Source organism: Ochotona curzoniae, unplaced genomic scaffold, assembly GCF_017591425.1.
Source record: "Ochotona curzoniae isolate NIBS_2020 unplaced genomic scaffold, NIBS_Ocur_1.0 contig_291, whole genome shotgun sequence".
Taxonomy (NCBI): domain Eukaryota; kingdom Metazoa; phylum Chordata; class Mammalia; order Lagomorpha; family Ochotonidae; genus Ochotona; species Ochotona curzoniae.
This window is the reverse complement of record NW_024465649.1, coordinates 13827371-13845567: the sequence shown is the minus strand read 5'-3', so window position 1 is coordinate 13845567 and position 18197 is coordinate 13827371. Positions and strand designations below refer to the sequence as shown.

At 43.2% G+C, this 18197-nt stretch overlaps 1 protein-coding gene across 1 annotated transcript in view; it reads right to left on the bottom strand.

Annotated features, from left to right (window-relative positions):
• TUT4 (terminal uridylyl transferase 4) overlaps positions 1-18197 on the bottom strand; it is a 122703-nt gene that overhangs the window by 46431 nt on the left and 58075 nt on the right. Inside the window, exons 9-13 of the mRNA XM_040978536.1 lie at positions 15665-15791; positions 6211-6330; positions 5831-6043; positions 1721-1895; positions 465-1168 (exon numbers count right to left, since the gene is read on the bottom strand). Coding sequence (XP_040834470.1) covers positions 465-1168; positions 1721-1895; positions 5831-6043; positions 6211-6330; positions 15665-15791 — 1339 coding nt within the window. The remainder of the gene's footprint in view (positions 1-464; positions 1169-1720; positions 1896-5830; positions 6044-6210; positions 6331-15664; positions 15792-18197) is intronic.

Here is an 18197-nt window from a genome sequence, read left to right as displayed (position 1 = left end):
CAGAGGATGGAATCGGAAGTCTCAGACTCTGGATATCACCCAGTTACTCCAATGTGGGATGTAGGCAACTTAATAACTACACTAAATGCCTGCTCATTTATTATATTGATATTCCCCCATCACAACAAAAAACAACACTAGAACAATGACACGATTAGAATTTTTAAATCTTGTGTTACTTCTGAAAGAAAACAATATGAATAAAAAGTAAAGACAATACATATGCTGACTTTGCTAAATGGATTTTCATAAAATAGCATACGAATCCTTTCATTTATGAGAAGGGGAAGAATGCCAGCAAATAATACAGTGCTGAAGCCATTACTCAAAGGCAATTACAAAAGGAAAATGTTGAAGACAAAAACACACTGAATTATCCTACCAAAATAATAACCATTACCATTCAAACTATTGGTACACTTCAAAATCTAAAAGCTATAAAGAAATATGGTGCCATATCTTACCTTGCCAGAGGTTAAAATAAATTTATCAAACACAAAATATAACTGCTGGGTGGGGAGGTTATCATCATTAGTATCAGAAGCATCTTCTGTAGCTTTGCAACTGCAAGAGGTAGCGGATGTGTCCACGCTCACAATCTGATGTGAACTCTCAGTTTCTACATTTGACCTGCAGTCTGTTTTTCCAGCAGATTCAGCTGGGTCAGGAGACTTACAACCAATGCAATGACATTGGCTGAGCTCTTTTTTAAAGCAAGTTTCTGAAGGTGCTAAATCATCTTCTTTCTTAACTGATTTTAGCTCTAATTCATTCCCTTCAGTGGCAGTGGAAAGAGATGAAGAGTCCTGTCCAGGGTCAGCCAAATCCAGTTCATTTGCCAACAAACCGTCTTTGTCAACCGTACATCTCTGTGACGCACATTCCGTTTCGTTGCATTTTTCAGGTTGTCCTCTATCGGCATTTATTGTTTCTGGGTTTTCCCCAGGAACAATACAACAGTTGTTTGATATATTGTCAGACTTTACTGATTTCTTACTGCTTACTTTTCCCTTTTCTTTTCTCTTCAAATCCACCGTGGACTTATTTCCTCCCTTCCTCTGAGGACTAGCAAAGTAACGATAGGCTGCCCTGAATCTCTCCACAACATATTCGTAAACAAGCTGGCTGTTTAAGCTCCGTGCAACATTCCTCTTAACTGAAAATGGATCTAATAAAAAAGAAAATGGTCAGTAGTTAAGCCTCCACCAATAAACTATGTAAGACAACACAAGTACATCCAGCTGCTAAACCGTCAGCATAGTATTTTTCCCCCAGGTCTTTCTAACACAGGGACCCAAGGAGAGTTCTTGAACGCTGTGGAATGGAGGAGATACAATAGCAGGATCTACTTTTTCCTCATTAAAGAAAAAGCTAAAAAGGAAATGGAGAAAACAATAAGGTAATTAAAATGGCTGATTAGGCTAATTCAACAATTACATTTTCAGTGAAGAAATTGCTGCAATAAAAAGCCATGTCATTAAGCCTGCCTTTTTCACTATCACCAGAATGAGAATTCATGTTCTAGACCCGTTGATTTTTATCTCTTATCCTACCACAATTGATGTTCTTGGGATTGATTGTGGAACCTTACTTGTCAGCATCAATTGTTCATTTCTTCCTCATTTTAGCAAAGGGATAAAATCTGTAACACTGTATTAAAATAAATGATTGACACCCCCCCCCCAAATTTTCCAAATGAAATACTGTATACCAATCTCACCTTCAATAGCTATCCGCCTCTTAGGCCAGTTTTTGTTCTCTCTTGTTAAAATATCATGTATCCGTACACATATGACATATTCCTCCAAGGCAAAATCCAGTGTGTAAAACTTTAGCAGCTCTAACCATAACTGTCCCAGGGACACCTGATTTATTGTTTCCAAAGTTAATGGAGACTGAAAAAGAAAAACTATCTTTAATTTAAGCTTCACAATAGTATACAATCAATCAATTTCCAGTTTGAAAAGACTTAGACATCGTGTTTTCAAAACTGAGGAATGAAGCAGTAACTTGCCAAAAGGCTGGGAGCAAAGCCCAGGCCAAGGAACAGGGTCCCCTGTGTTCTTTCCAATAAGCCAGTGACTCTCAGCCTAGGATGCACCTTAGAATCACCTGAGGAACAGGAAGATACGCTAATGCCCAAATGCCACATCATCTTTCCTACCCCTCATACACTTTCATACTCCAATAATCTGATTTGACTAACCTAGGTTTTTGGCCAAGACACAGAGTATTTAAGGCTCCCTAAAGTGATTCTCAAATGCAACAAAGGCTGTAAACCACTGAGTAACAATTACAATAACTCTTTAGTCAATAATTACTTTTGAAATCTAAGTAAATATGCTGATTAAAAAAACAACAACAACCTGTTCCTTCATTCAGTAAACATAGTTTTACAATTTGTTTCCTGGGATTGTAACAAGGGTAAAATAATGAGCAATCACAATTAGTCAAGCTAATGGCACCAAACACTTATAAAAGCAGCAACTTATATTAACAATTCTACAAAGCGGATATTCATAGGGCAAGAATTTGACTCAAGACCGTATAGATCCATAATATGAACCACTACACTAAACTGCCACTGAAAGTGAGTTCCTAGTGCATACAAGTATTATTAGTTCAGGGAGAAGCAATTTAACAAATACACCAAAAGTCACATGCTACCCTGGATCTCTAAATCAGGAGAATCACAAGAGGTAATAACTGAAATCCAGAAGAAATAACTGGATGAAGATTGGCTAAAAACAGCCAGTGGGCAGGACAGACACATGAAACAGTCATTCAGGCATTCAAACTCTCAACTCTCATCAAGTGCCTACTCTGTCAGGCAATGTTCTCGGCATGTGGGAGTATTTCTTAGGGGAAAATACCAAAAGATTCTTGCCTTCATGGAGCTTACATTCTATGGAAAGAAGTCAACAAAATTAGTAAGTAAATTACACAGCAAATAAAATAAGTGCTGTAGAAAAAAAGTTAAGAGTTGGGAATGTGAGAGCAACAGGTTGCTATGTTAAATAGGGTGGAAGATGGGTGCAAACAGCATTTGTTCAGTGGCATGATATAAGGAAGGAGAAATTTTTATAGGCATATTGAATAAAGAGTAAGTTACACTAAGTAGAAATGTTACTAAAAAAAATCCTGGAAGTTACTATGTAAATGGAAAAGGATGAGGACTAGAAGAAGAAGAAGAAGAAGAAGAAGAAGAAGAAGAAGAAGAAGAAGAAAAGTATACATCGAAATGAAATGAGGAGCAACTGAACATTCCGAGCATGATAAGGGTAAAGGGCATGGTGATCCAGAAGAAACCACACTATCGTGTTGAGGATTATCCTAGGAAAAGAGCCTAGAACAGCAATCTAGCAGAGATGATGCCGGCCGAGACTGGACGGTAACAGCAAGTGAACAAAGTGAATCAATTCTGGACATTCTATGAAGTAGGGGTGACAGATTTTCCTGATATAGTTGAGAATGGAATATGAAAGGAAGCAGTAAAGCTTTAACAACTGAACGGATGGAATGCTGTCAACTGAGATGTTTTGGAACCGTGAGTATAGAATAAATTTCTGAGGAAAACCGGAGTTCAGACAGCAAGTTTTTTAGATCTGACACATCAAATGTACAGATAGATCAACAATTAGGGGGTTCAGAGATAACTCCTGCTAGAGATTAAATTTAGCACTCATCACATATAGATGATACTTAAAATCTATGATACCGAGGCTGACAATGTGGCATAACAGGTAAAGCTGCCTTCAATGTTGGCATCTCCTATGGGTAAGGTTCACTATCCCAGCTGCTCACCTCTGATCCGGCTCCCTGCAAATGATGTGAGAAATGGAATATCAATATCAATCTCTCTCTCTTTGTCTCTCTCTCTCTGTTTCTCTCTCTGCAACTCTGACTTAAATAAGAAAGGAAGGAAGGGGAGAGGAAAGAGGGAGGTAGAGAAGTTTTTAAAAAAATTCCATGGGGCCCGGCAGCATAGCCTAGTGGCTAAAGTCCTCGCCTTGAATGCGCCAGGATCCCATATGGGCGCCGGTTCTAATCCCGGCAGCTCCATTTTCCATCCAGCTCCCTGCTTGTGGCCTGGGAAAGCAGTCGAGGATGGCTCAAGGCCTTAGAACCCTGCACACGTGTGGGAGATCCAGGTGGAGGCTCCTAGCTTCAGATAGGCTCAACTCCAGTCATTGTGGCCACTTGGGGAGTGAATCATCAGACGGAAGATCTTCCTCTCTGTACATCTGACTTTGCATTAAATAAATAAGTAAATAATTTAAAAAGAGGAATAATCAATTACAAATATGATGTAGTGAAAGGTCAAGTAAAGACATTTTTCAGGGAAGGAAGTAACCAACTGGCAAATACTGGTAAGTCAAGAAAAGATAAAAATTAGAAAATGACCACTGGATTTAGTCATGTGAAAATTAAGAGAGGAGTAAGCAGGTGAACCCTAATTAGCCTTGAGTTAGAGAAAACAGAAAATAAAATATTGAATATAGATAATTCTTACCCCCCCCTTTTTATCTTTTTTTTAAAAGATTTATTTTGTTTATTTATTTTTATTGGAAAGGCAGATACATAGAGAGGAGAGACAGAGAGGAAGATCTTGCCTCCAATGATTCACTCCCCAAGTGAGCACAACGACCGATGCTATGCCGATCCGAAGCCAGGAGCCTCTTCCTGGTCTCCCACGTGGGTGCAGGGTCCCAAGGCTTTGGGTCGTCCTCAACTGCTTTCCCAGGCCACAGGCAGGGAGCTGGATGGGAAGCGGGGCTGCCGGGATTAAAACCGGTGCCCATATGGGATCCCGGGCGTGCAAGGCAAGGACCTTAACCACTGCGCCATCATGCCGGTCCCCTTTTAATGCAGACAATTATTTAAAGAAGTTTTAGTGCATGGAGAGCATAAAACAAATGGGAGTGAAAGTGGTATCAAAACTTTTCCTTAAGATGAGAAAAATAAAAGCACAGCTGATTCAGTAAAGAATGGAAAGCTGATGATTTAGGTGTCAATGAGAAGAACTGCAAAAAAGATGTTCTAACATGGACAATAAGGGAATAAGATTGAATATGTAAGTAGAAAAAATGACCTTGGGTAAGAATATAGAAAGTTCATTTATGAAGGCCGGCAACCAGACAAGTACGTGAAATCAGACAATGCTTCTGATTATTTCAGTATTCTCAGTGAAGTGGTAAACTGAGAGTATTTGGGGAGAGAGGAGAAGGTAGTTAAGTGAAAGAAGAGCTAAGTGGAGAAGGAAAGTGTATCCAGGAAACTCTAAATAATTTAGTACAGCTGAAGCAATGAATGATGTCAGAAAAACTCTGACCTCTATAATGGTCCTTCTGTCAAAGACTACAAGCTTTTAAAGGACTCAATTCATGGCCATCCATCTCTGCCTCTTCAGCACCCAAGTTAATACCTGGCACACGGCAGATCCGGGATAAAGGAATGGTGAATGATTAAATAAGCAAAGCAGTTCCTTTCACAGCACAGGGTATGTCTCAAAGCAATCTGGCAACATCACTTTCAAGTACTAAAATTTTGGTCGCAGTCTAACACCTTGAAGGGAATTCTCCTTGTCTAGATGGAGAAAGATACAATGGAGTACCTCGATATTATTCAAACAATATGAGCCTTCACAGACACAGCCTAAATTAGGAAATCTAATTACTGAAAAACTAAACCAGATCAACCCCTCACTTTACAGATGAGGAAAATGAGGCCAAGAGGCTTGCCCAAAGTCAATTAAAATCTATTAAAATAGCTTCAATCGAAGGCATTACAAATTCTACAGATAGAAAAGCCAAAAACAAAAACAGCTTACTTTGCCATGTTTTTCCTTCATGGCATTACTTTGGTTGTCTGTTTCTGTCTTCTTGGTATCATCTTTTGGTTGGTCTGCCTTAGCTTTGTTTTTCTCAGCAATTGAGTTTTTCTCAGTTGCACTCCTTGAATTATATTCCCATTTCACAAACTTCTCTTCTACTATGCCCTTCAGCTGAAAGTCATCCATTCTTTTTGGGTCAAAGCCTTCAATCTATATGAAAAGGCATTCCAAATTGGTAGTTGAAAAATTATTAAAAAAATTTTTTTAAAGATGGACAAACAAACAAACCAGAACTCCATCTTAAAACGTTTGAGATGAGCTCTCTGCAAGAGCAAACTACATATACACATGCATATGGATCACAAACTCATGCTTACCCAATTTCCAAGTAAACAAGGAAGAAGAGGGGGTTTTCTTTGTTGTAGAAAAAACATCACCATTAAAGCGAAACAGTAAGAAGGGATTCCACCGTCAGTTTGGGAGTCAATATAGCATAACTGCAAGAGAAAGGAGAAAAAGCATCAATATATAGCTTTCCTTCATTTCCAGTGAAAATAGGTTGTTACTTATATCTTAATCATTAAGCAGCTCAAACAAAAATGAAAACTTTAGATAATGACCTACAATCTCATCACCCTGAAAAAACCATTCACACATTTCATGCATTATTCTACAAAATTATTCATATTTGAGTTTAATGGGATAGAGTAATACATAGCCCAGTGGTCCAGTCAGAGTCCCCTAAGAAGCCTTGTCCAGGTGACTTCAGACTTGACTTTTATGAGCAACAATCAGTAAGGGTCAGGTACATTCTATCACCTGCACCAAATAATGTGTATACTGGTGGACGCAAGCAGCCTAGTCAGTTCTGCCACAGCACCATATGTCACATCAACATATGGGTATTATTCAGATTCCTCACACATACCAGCAGGTGCAATGGCATAGTCAGGGTGACCCCAAATAACCCCCACAAGGCCTACACCTAATTTGTTTTGGTGTGTGCCAGCCTCTGCTGCAGACCAATATGGCCTAACCAATATCCCATTCAGCTCTCACGCATAGCCATGGGCACTGTGGCTTAGCTCAGTCTGCCCTCCTACCCAAGACCCTGCCCTCACGTATGCTGACAGCTGTTGCTGCCTTGTCGAACCTAGCCCACCCTGAGCCCTGGTTCTTGTAGTCACCGGTATAGTTACTGTCTATCAGCAGAGTGCTCATACTTTCCCTATCAGGCATGTACCCAGCCTGGATCCTGCCCCTAAGAGGTACTGTGATTCAGCATGATGAAACTTGCACCTAGTCCTGGCACTTGCCAGCTGGTGAGTATCTAGCCAGCATGGCTCACACCCATTCTATAGTTCTCACGCACGCTAGCTGGACAACGGCATACTCTTGTTTTTTTTTTTTTTCCCTAAGATTTGTTTATTTTTATTGGAAAGGCAGATATACAGAAAGGGGGAGACAGAGAGGAAGATCTTCCGTCCGATGGTTCACTCCCCAAGTGGGCGTAATGGCTGGAACTATGCCGATCCGAAGCCAGGAGCCTCTTCCGGGTCTTCCATGCGGGTGCAGGGTCCCCAAGCTTTGGGCTGTCCTCGACTACTTTCCCAGGCCACAAGCAAGGAGCTGGATGGGAAGTGGAGCAGCAGGGATTAGAACTGGTGCCCATGTGGGATCCTGGCGCTTCCAAGGCAAGGACTTCAACCGCTACGCCATCACGCCTGGCCCAGCATACTCTTGATTTAAACAATTTTACTATAGAAAAGTAAGTCTTCCTACACTACTTTCCTTCTGAATTATTATCCCTCAGGATTTATTCTTGCAAATAAATTTTAAGATTATTGTGTTACATCTTTTACATTACTTATAACTCTAAGTGGAATTGCTGTATACATGAAAATTAATTTTAGGAAATCTGGTATTTTAGGGATATATCCTTTCCCCTTCTAAGAACTTGGTTATCTCTGCATTTTCCAGGTATTTTTCTACTTCTAAAACTTATCCAAAATCAGTATAATCTACTTCAGATTCAACTTAACTTGGCACATTTCTGCCTGATGTAACAGAACACTTGATGGATTTTGGTTCCTATTATCACCTTTTTCTAGAATCTTTTCAAAGCATAAATCATAGCAAGTTATATATGGCTTTTAAGAATCTTCCTGTGGTGCTGGATGCAGTGCCTCAGTGTCTAAATCTTCGCCTTGCAAATTGCTGGGATCCCATATGGGTACCGATTTGTGTTTCAGTTTCCCCACTTCCTGTACATCTCCCGCCTTGTGGCTTGGTAAAGCATTGGAGGATGGCCCAAAGCCTTGGGACCCTGCACCCATGGGGGAAATCTGGAAGAAGTTCTTGTCTCCTGGCTTCAAAATGGCTCAGCACCAGATGTACAACCACTAAGGGAGTGACCTAGCAGAAAGATCTTTGTCTCTGTATATCTTTCTTCCTGTAAATTTGACTTTACAATAAAAAATGAATCTTTTTTCTTAAAAATTTTTATTGGAAAGGCAGATATAGAGAGAGGAAAGACAGAGAGGAAGATCTTCCGTCCGATGATTCGCTCCCCAAGTGAGTGCAACAGCTGATGCTATGCCGATCTGAAGCCAGGAGACTCTTCCTGGTCTCCCACGCAGGTGCAGGGTCCCAAAGCTTTGGGCCGTCCTCAACTGCTTTCCCAGGCCACAGGCAGGGAGCTGGATGGGAAGTGGGGCTGCCGGGATTAAAACCGGCACCCATATGGGATCCCGGGCATGCAAAGCGAGGACCTTAACCACTGCACCACTGTACCGGGCCCTAAAAAATGAATCTTTAAAAAAAAAATCTTCTGGGCCTGGCACAGTAGACTAGTAGTTAAAGTCCTTGCCTTGCATATGCCAGGATCCTGTTTAATCCTGGCTTCTCCATTTCCCTTTCAGCTCCCTACTTGTGGCCTGGGAAAGCAGCTGAGGATAACCCAAACTCTTGGAACCCTGCATCCACGTAGAAGACCCAGAGGAGGCTCCTGGTTCCTGGCTTCTGATTAGCTCAGCTCTGGCCATTGAGGCCACTTGTAGAGCGAATCAGTAGACAGGGGATCTTTTTTATTTCACAAAATTATTATTATTATTATTTTATGATACAGTTCCATAAGTCCAGTGGCTCAAACAACCAGAACGGAGTTGATCCGAAGCCAGGAGCCAGGAGCTTCCTCTGGGTCTCCCATGCAAGTGCAGGGTCCAAGGTTTTGAGACTTCCTCTACCGGCCGCAAGCGGCAAGCCGGATGGGAAGCGAGCTGTCAAGATTAGAACTGGAGCCTACAGGAGCCCTGCACCTGCAAGGTGAGGACTTTTACCATACCAGGACAACTAAATGAATCTTTAAAACACAAAAAGTTTTTGAAAGGCCCAGCATGGTAGCCTAGCGGCTAAAATCCTCATCTTGCATCTGCCAGGATCCCTTGTGGGCACTGGTTCTAATTCCAGGTGCTCCATTTCTCAACGAGCTCCTAGCTTGTGGCCTGGAAAAGCAGTCAAAGATGGCCCAAACATTTGGAATCCTGCACCCACGAGGGTGTGGGGGGAGACCAGGAAGAAGCTACTGGATCCTGGCTTTGGATTAGCTTAGCTCCAGCCATTCTGGTCACTTGGAGAGATAATCAGCAGACAGAACAGCTTTCCTCTCTGTCTTTCCTTCTCTCTATAAATCTGACTTTCCAATAAAAATAAATAAATCTTTTTTTTTAAGTTGAATATATTTTATTTTTTATTTTTTAATTTTTTTGACAATTTTACATAGTTGATTAGGGTGATAAGGGTCAAGAGCTACAGGAAGGCGTATGAGAACAGCATCTTCACATTATTTTTTCCTTCCTGTATCTGAGGGATGGGGGATGGGGTGGGAGTGGTGGCCACACCCAAGCTCCCAAACACCTCTACACTCTGTGTCCAGCCACCCCAGGGTCCCCAATGTGGGGCATGCTCTGAGGGTCCTGCTCATGAGGTTTCAATAGTTCGACAGGTCTGAATTACTGCTGATCTCTCCAAAAACCACTGGTTAACACAGTCCACCGTAGAGCCTCCATTTGCCTGGGTATTCACTACCAACACTTGGCCAGGGTAGTTAATCAATTTGTTCTGTCCTCCATCTTCTGTTGTGGTACCAGGAGTCCTCTGCAGAGATGTGCTGTCCATTGCTCTGTCTAAGCCACTGAGGAGGCCCAGCTCTGACACATCCATTGCATGGTCAGACTGTGGAACCTGCAATTTCCTCCATGGTTGGGGTTCTGAGTATGGCGATTCAATTCAGGGGATTCCCAAAGAAACTTTATATGAAGTGATCCCAAACCTGATTCTTGTCTGTGTCTGCTAATACAAGGTCTGGCATAGTCTGTCACCCAATGAGTTATGCACATGCTGGTTGTTTCAATTGCTGGGTCAGTTCTGCCTCCAGCCCTGTCTTCTACACAAACTAATGGGTATTGCAGCCCAGCCTAAAGCTGCCCACCACACATATACCTAATCCAGGCCTTCACGTATGCCAGTGGAAGAAGCCGCCTAGTTGGAGCAACCCACAATAACCCCCACCAGGACCACCCCCTGCACTGCTTCCCATGCTTGCCAGTATGTACAGCCGATTGATCCAGTCTGTCACACATCCCATTCAGCTCAAATACAAGTCAGTGGGCACTAAAGCCTAGTTCAAACCAACCAAACCCACTAACTAGCCAATACACGTGCCAGTAGGTGCCACTCTCTCCCTAGCCATGCCTGCCCCAGTCCCAGTTCTCATGCTCACCAGTCAGAATGGCAACCCAAGGAAGGTGCTCACTGTATCCCTACTGGGGCCACTCCCACTACTGTATCTTGTACTCTCCAGGTGATTCTGCAGTTTAATTTGACAGAATTTGCCCCCAAGCCAGCATCTGCCAGCTGATGCTGCTGCAAAGCCCAAACAACCCACACCCACTCTGGCTTATGCATGCACCAGAAGGAACAGTCGACCCATTCTGGCATTTCCCTAATTCAGCTCACATGAGGCTAACAGGTCTGCCCTCAAACGAACTCATGTCCTCTAGTGGGAGTGGTGGTCCAGCAGGGGAGCCCCTCACAACCCCTTACTGGGTTCATCCCTTTCCCACTTGGGTCTCATGTGCGCTAGTTGGGTGCAGCGGCCCAGTCCGGCATGGCCTGCTTCATCTTGGCATTTGCCAGTGGGTGCTGTAACCCGGCCTGGCCCAACCCACCCTCATTTCCAGCTCACACTGCTGGGGGTATGACCCCCAGTCCCGGCCCTCATGCGAATTGAATTGTGTTGCAACCCAGTCTGACCTGACCTGCACACCATTCTGGCACTTAGATTCCCCAGTGGTTTATGTGAACTGGCCCAGCCTGGTTTGCCTCCAGCCTGCGTCAAATGTATGCCTTTGGGTACCATTACCTGGCCTGGTCTGGGCTGTTTCCTGTCACGGTTCCTGCACTCACCTGCAGGGACTGTGTCCTGCCAGAGGAGTTCCCCAAGCTCCTCCATCAGAACCTCTCCCAATGCCAGATTTCGTGCACAACAGTGGGTCCATGGCATAGCTCGACTTAGTCCACCTCCTGTTCCACAGAAACAGTAGCCTTTCCCGACTTGCCTTCACCCGTTACAATTTTTACTGTTGGATGCTACAGACCAGCCAAGCCTGGTCTACACCTACACATAGCTCACACATGGCTCAGCAGGGACAGAGACATAGCCCAGCCCATCCTATACCTACCCTGGTTCTCACAAGCACCAGTGGGTGCTGGGGTCTTGTTGTGGGCTAAGGAGTTGACTAGCACTTGTTAAGCCGAGCACTACAGGGAGCAGGCTTGAGGCTAGAAGCACCGGGTCTACTTGGACTCAGCTGTATCCAATATGTGATAATGAGGGTGTGGGCAAAGAGTAAACAAGAAATAGGTGAAAGGTCAAGAGAGGAGGCAATAAAGGGAGGCCTCAGAGAGGCTTCAAGAGAGACTTCCACCATCACTGGTCTCTGGTCGGTGCCTCATCCCTTAGATCCCGGCTGTCTCCGTATGGCACTGCTGGCCAGAACAAATGGCACCTAACGTGGGGCACAGCACGAAGGACATCTGAGGGACCCCTGGCCCTACGAAGGTAAGTTTAGAATTTAGGAATTTTGCAGGGGCATAACTGATTTCATCCCCAGACCCTCTCCCTGTGCTAGGGCACGAGGGATAATCTGAGGGACCCCTGGAACTCTGGAGGGGCATAATTAATTTCATCCCCAGACCTTCTCCCCATCCTGGGGCACGAGGGACAATCTGAGGGACCCCGGAAATCTAGAGGCAAGTTTAAAAATTTTTGCAGGGGCATAAGTAAAATGCAGGTGATTAAAGGAATCAGATCTGCTCCAGTCACAAGGCACTGACACTAAGCTTAAGGCCTCGCAGAGTTTCTTTGAAACTGTCTGCGACGTATTCCCATGGTTTGCTCTCATTGTGGTCACCTTCCTTCTCTGGCGCTTGGCAAAAAGTACTTTGCCATCCTCTCAGGCAGTGGTGCGACCCCACTGTAAAAAACTGTCCATTAGAAGGAGGAGAGAGCTGCAAACCAGGGTAAATCAGGAGAAGGAACCCCAAACCAGACAATGTCTGGTGAAAGTGCGCGAAGATTCGCGGTCCTCTCCTGAGGAGGATGAAGAGGAAAAGGATGGAAGTGAGTTTGTCGAGGAACCTCCACCTGTAGAGCGTGTGCCAAGCAAAAATCTCTCTTGGACAGGCACAGAACCCTCTGCGCCGCCAGAGCCATTGGCCCCATCATATCTGGGCGCAGTTGCAAAAGATTTACAGGAGCAGCTTTAGCGCCTCTCCCTTCGGTTGAGGCAGGAACAGAGTGGATGCACTGTTGGGGCTTGCACTGGACCCCTGCTTTCAACTTCTCTTTCAGCTGTGGAACATGCGGTTCAGCAAGCACAGGAGCAGGGAGACCCTGAGGCAGCTGCCCTTGCTAGGCACTTTGCCTTCCTGATAGTTGAGGTAGAAGATCAGCAGGGGCAGAGAAACAAGCAGTACCTGGCACTGTCCTTTAAGGACATAAAGAGTCTGAGGGATGCTGTTGCCACATATGGCCCATCGGCCCCCTTCGCCGTTTCTATGATTGAAGCCTTGGCACCTACCAATTTGACCCCGGCCGATTGGAAACAGCTCTGCAGCGCCACTCTGGATTGGGGCGATTTTCTAATGTGGAAATCCGAGTTCTATGAGCTTTGCCTTGACACACACGGCAAAATGCCCAGGCAGGCTTTCCTGAGAGAAATCATGATATGTTGACCGGAGAGGGGAATTTTGCTAATGTACAGATCAGCTTAATTATGACCCAGGTGTTTATGCTCAGACCACTGCTGCTGTAGTAAGGGCCTGGAAGTCTTTATCACCAAAGGGCTCGCTACATACACATCTCTCCAAAATTGTCCAAGGCCCGGACGAGCCCTACCAGGCGTTTGTAGATCACCTACTGGTAACTGCAGGTAGGGTATTCGGTGATGCAGATCAAGCCATGCCTTTCGTAAAGCAACTAGCATATGAAAATGCCAACAGGGTCTACCCCAGTCTGTCTCACCCCAGACCCAGCCCACACTTGTGTCAAGAGACAATGTAGCCATTTACATACCAAACAGCAGCCCCTACTCTGGCCTTCATACTCACCATTGGGAACCACAACTCAGCCAGGGTGTCCCCTTTAACTCCTCAACCAGGCCTGTTACCAGCCACAGATCTTGTGTGTACCAGTGGTTGCTCTGACCCCGTTTGGCATAGTCCCTCACCTGTCTTGCAGTTTGCCTTTAGATGCTGTAGCCTGGCCTGACCTGGCCTGCCCCTGCTCAGTTTGCTCCCATCCCTGGCTCATGCAAACAGTAGGTGTGACGGCTTAGCCGACCCAAGATGTGCTCCATCCTGGTTTCTGCACTTGCTGGTGAGCTAGGCTTGCTCAGCCCCACCCTGTCCGCCCCCTCCCAAAACCAACTCACGTATTTGCTGACTGATGAAACTACCTTGCCCAGCCTTCGTGACTCCCAGAACTAGACCACATGCTCACCACTGGGAGCTCTGACCCACTAACAGTTTCCCAAGTTGCCCCACTTGACCCACTTCAAGACCCAGATTATGCATGCCAGCTGGTGCTAGGTCCTTGCCCGGCACATCCTTCCCCTCCATCTTTGCCATATGATCCGGTGAATGTTGTGGCCCAGTCTGCCTCACACCCTGTCTTAGAATGCACATATGGGTGCTGCAGCCTGTACCTACCCAGACTATTTTTGATCCCTGTACTCATGAGTGTGGCAGGTTCCATGGTCACACTTAGCTCAGCCCATCATTACCCCATCTCTTGAGCTAACCAGTGGGACTTCTATTTCCATAGGTTTTGGCCCACAAATCCCCCACAGAATCTACCCCAGACCTGGTTCTCTAGCATGCTGGTTGGTGACAATGATCCTAATGTGACCTATCCCCTGTTCTGACATTCAGTCTGGTACTAGGATCTAGCCCTGCTAGACAGGCCCCCATCCATAGCTTTCGTGTAGACTGGTGTACAGTGGTCAGCAATGTTCCATGCTAACAAGCCCTACTCAGGATTCCCAATGTGGGCTGGTGAATCACTGAATCACTCTGATCCACCCAGATCTTCCGGTCTTCCCTGCCAAAGCATCAGGTCTCAGTCCCCTCACTTACCTGCAAGTACAATGGCCCTGTCACTGGGTATCCCTCAGGATTCATCCCTCACCTATACGTACAGTTGCCTTATCCCTGGGTGTCCTTAGGCAGTAGTTCCGCCCCCTCAAAAATGCAGACCAGGTGGTCAGCAGGCAATGCCCGGTGCAGGTGTAGCCGCCTGAAAGCCCTGAATTCGCCTACCACTGGGCAGCGGCAGCTGGGGCTAAGGCCCCAAGCACTGGGTCTGACCTGGTTCAGATGTCCCCAGCAGCCACTATGCTGCTGGGAGGTCCATCCCTCTAAGCCCTGAGGAAGAACTTGAATAATATATATTTTTTTAATTCGTTTTTGGAAAATGGAATTAAAAAATGTTTGCTTTGGGGGGAAAAAAAACACATTAAGAAATTTGTACATATAAGGTACATCCAAAATTTCACAAAAAATATATATAAAATGAAAAGTATTGTAAATCTAATTCTATTTTCCACAAACTTTTTGAATTACCCAATTAAATCTCCTTAGAAAAATCATTCCAACAAAAGTAAGTTACATGTCTTAGTTGCTTATAACTTTAACTTATCATAAAAGTGAAAACTTGAGCCTCATATTAAGATACAAAATAAAATGTTTCTATGGCATAAAAAGGAAAATAAATGACAATTAAGAATTCTAAAGTAAAACAATTAGTCAACACAGTAGTTTCCCCTTATTTGAGGTTTTTCTTTCCTGATTTCAGTTACCCATGATAACACGATCTGAAAAAACAGATGGTACATTTCAAAAATAAACAATTCACAATTTAGTAACTTCTGCAAGTTTACAGTAATCACTGTATGTATGCTATAGTCTACAGTATTTAAATTATTGTTCATCTCTTACTGTGCTTGAATTTTATCAAAGGCACATACATACGTAGGAAAACATAGAATATATATAGAATTTGATGTTGAGATCTCAGTGTTTACAAGAGTGGACTACCGTTGTGTCCATGCAGCTTTATGTTCATGTGCATAAATCAGACCCTGCCAAACTGCTTTCCCTCTGACATAGATTAACTATTATTTTTGTCCCACATATAATGATTTATGTTACTGATGGGTGGAAGAAAAAGTCTTACTTATTAAGAAGATTGGGTTCTTTTGTTCAACTTACCTTAGCCCAATAACGAAATGCTAACACCAAGGGAGTGAAGACAGGTTCAATTTTGCCGAGAGCAGCAAGTAAATCAGTAGTGAGACATGCCATATCATTTCCTGCACTCACTCTACAAAGCAAACCACTGGAAGAAAGAAGTAAATGTAAATTTAAATGCGTTAGTACCTCAGAATGTAGGATATTTCAACTCCTGTGACTACCACTTACATTTTAAAACCCAAAAAGGCACAGTAATAACAATATTTTAATAAATTCAGACCAAACTGAAAATTACTTGTCCATTACCAGAGTTCCATATAAGTCAATGAAGGATATTTTTAATGTTCATCTGTACTTCAGAAATAAATTTCATTCTCAATATCTAAGATCATGGGTAATTAATTTCAAAAGCAGTATTATAAATAATCAATATTTGATTTATATGAAAGAAAGGATACTCATCTCTTCAATATCAAATGTGCAAAATATAGTTCGTTCTTCTTGCTGCTCACAATAAAAACAAAAAAATGAAATACTGAACTGGCTAGCAAGACTTCTTGACTTAAATTTTTCCTATTCAAGCATTAATTATTCTACTGATGATATCTTCGGAATAAAGGTTAGAAATTGGGAATGGGTGTTGTGGCACAGAAATTAAGCCACCTCTTGTGATACCCACACTCCCAAATGAAGTATAGTACCTGATTCAAGCCTGCTTCCTATATACTTCCAATAGCTCCCTGCTAATAAGTTAGCAGGCTGTAGCAGACAGCCCACATACGTGGGTTCCTGCCATTCACTGAAAGACCCAGAAAATGGAGTTTCTAGTTCCTGTCCTTGGCTGGGGCTGGTTCCAACAAACATGAGCATTTAGGGAGTACAAGAGCAGATAAAAGATTTTTCTATCGCTTTCTTTCATTTGTGAGTCCTTCTTTTCACTCCTTCAAATGAACAATTAAACCTTACAGAAGCTGGGACTTGTACCCAGTATAGGATGCAGGCATACCTCGTAGAAGCTTAACTGACTGTAACAATGCTCATCTCTAAATTAAGTAAGTCTTAACAGAAAATAAGATTAGAAATTACACAATAACCCATGAACTACACTTATATCTAAGTAAAAATAAGAATGACTTTAACTGAAATGTTGGAAAAATAGTGGAGTTATTTTAAGGACACAGAAGAATGAATTAGAAAAGTCAAAATACAGGGATAACTTGATACAATGTGGTTTAAAAACAACAAACCACTAGAAGCTACACTGCCACCACCGGTTATCCCAGTGAATGACATGAGTGTGGGCAAACTGTTTAACTCTTGCAAGTCTCAATTTTCTAAATTAGAAAACAAGAAACCTGCACAGACCTTTTAGCTTTGAATAAGAATTTTAAAATGTAAAAATGCAGTAACAATAAACTCTATTTTATTTCCATGTCTCTCATACTGACTTCAAATACAGTAATTTGCTTCCTTTTTCAAAAGCACCTTGCCTTCTCAGTCCTGCAGGCAAGTAGACTATAAAGGCAAGATGAGTCTTCAGTGAATTAAAAACTAGGTTTTGATAGACTGGAACCCTTAAGAACGGATTTCTTTTATCTGAATAGCACTTGATGAATAAACTTGAGGGGAAAGTGACCTGTATCTATTTTGTTTTCAACAGCCTAGTAGTTACATTTCTTATTTACACATGTTGGTAGGCTTAGTATTTTTTTAATGAAAAACAAACAAAAAAAAAACTTAATGATGTTACAAGGAGAAATATGAAACAAAGATGTTCTGTTTTAAGAGAAACTGGGTTGATGAGGTGAGCACTGTGCCACTCAAGATCAAGCCACGACTTGATGCCTACATCCTCTATCGGAGTATTGCTTAATCTCCCAGCTAACTGTTCTGTTTCCAATGTGTCTAGGAAGCAGATAAAAGCCCAGGTAGTTGGGTTCTTGCCATCTTTTTTTTTCTTAAAACATTTTCTCAGAGAGAGTTGAGTACATTGGTTAAGGCCCTGCACAGGATGCCAGCATCCCATATCAGAATGTCTGGGTCCAAATCACCACTCCACTTGAGATTCCAAATTTCTTCCTTTGAGAGAGGAAAGAAAAAAAAAAAGCGGGGATCTTCATTTGGCTGATTGACTCCCCAAATGGCCATAACATCCAGGGCATGGCCAAGCCAAAGTAAGTAGCCTAGAACTCCCTCTGGGTCTCTGAATGAGTATAGGAGTTCAAGTACTTTGGACATCTGCTGTTTTCCCAGGTACACTGGCAGAAAGCTGTATCAAAAGTGAAAAAGCAGGAATTCAATCCAATGACCATATGAAATGCCAATATGGACGTCGCCCCCAACATACTTCTGATGTGCACCCTGGGAAGGTGATAGCTCAGGTAGCTGGATTCGCACCAATTACATGGCAGAATGAGACCGAGTTCCTGATTCCAAGCTTTAATCTGGTCCAACTCTACCTACTGCAGGCATGTAGGCAATGAGCAAACTTCTCTGTCTTAGTGTCTCCTCTACCTCTCAAATCTCTCCTCTTCCCTCCCTCCCTCTCTGT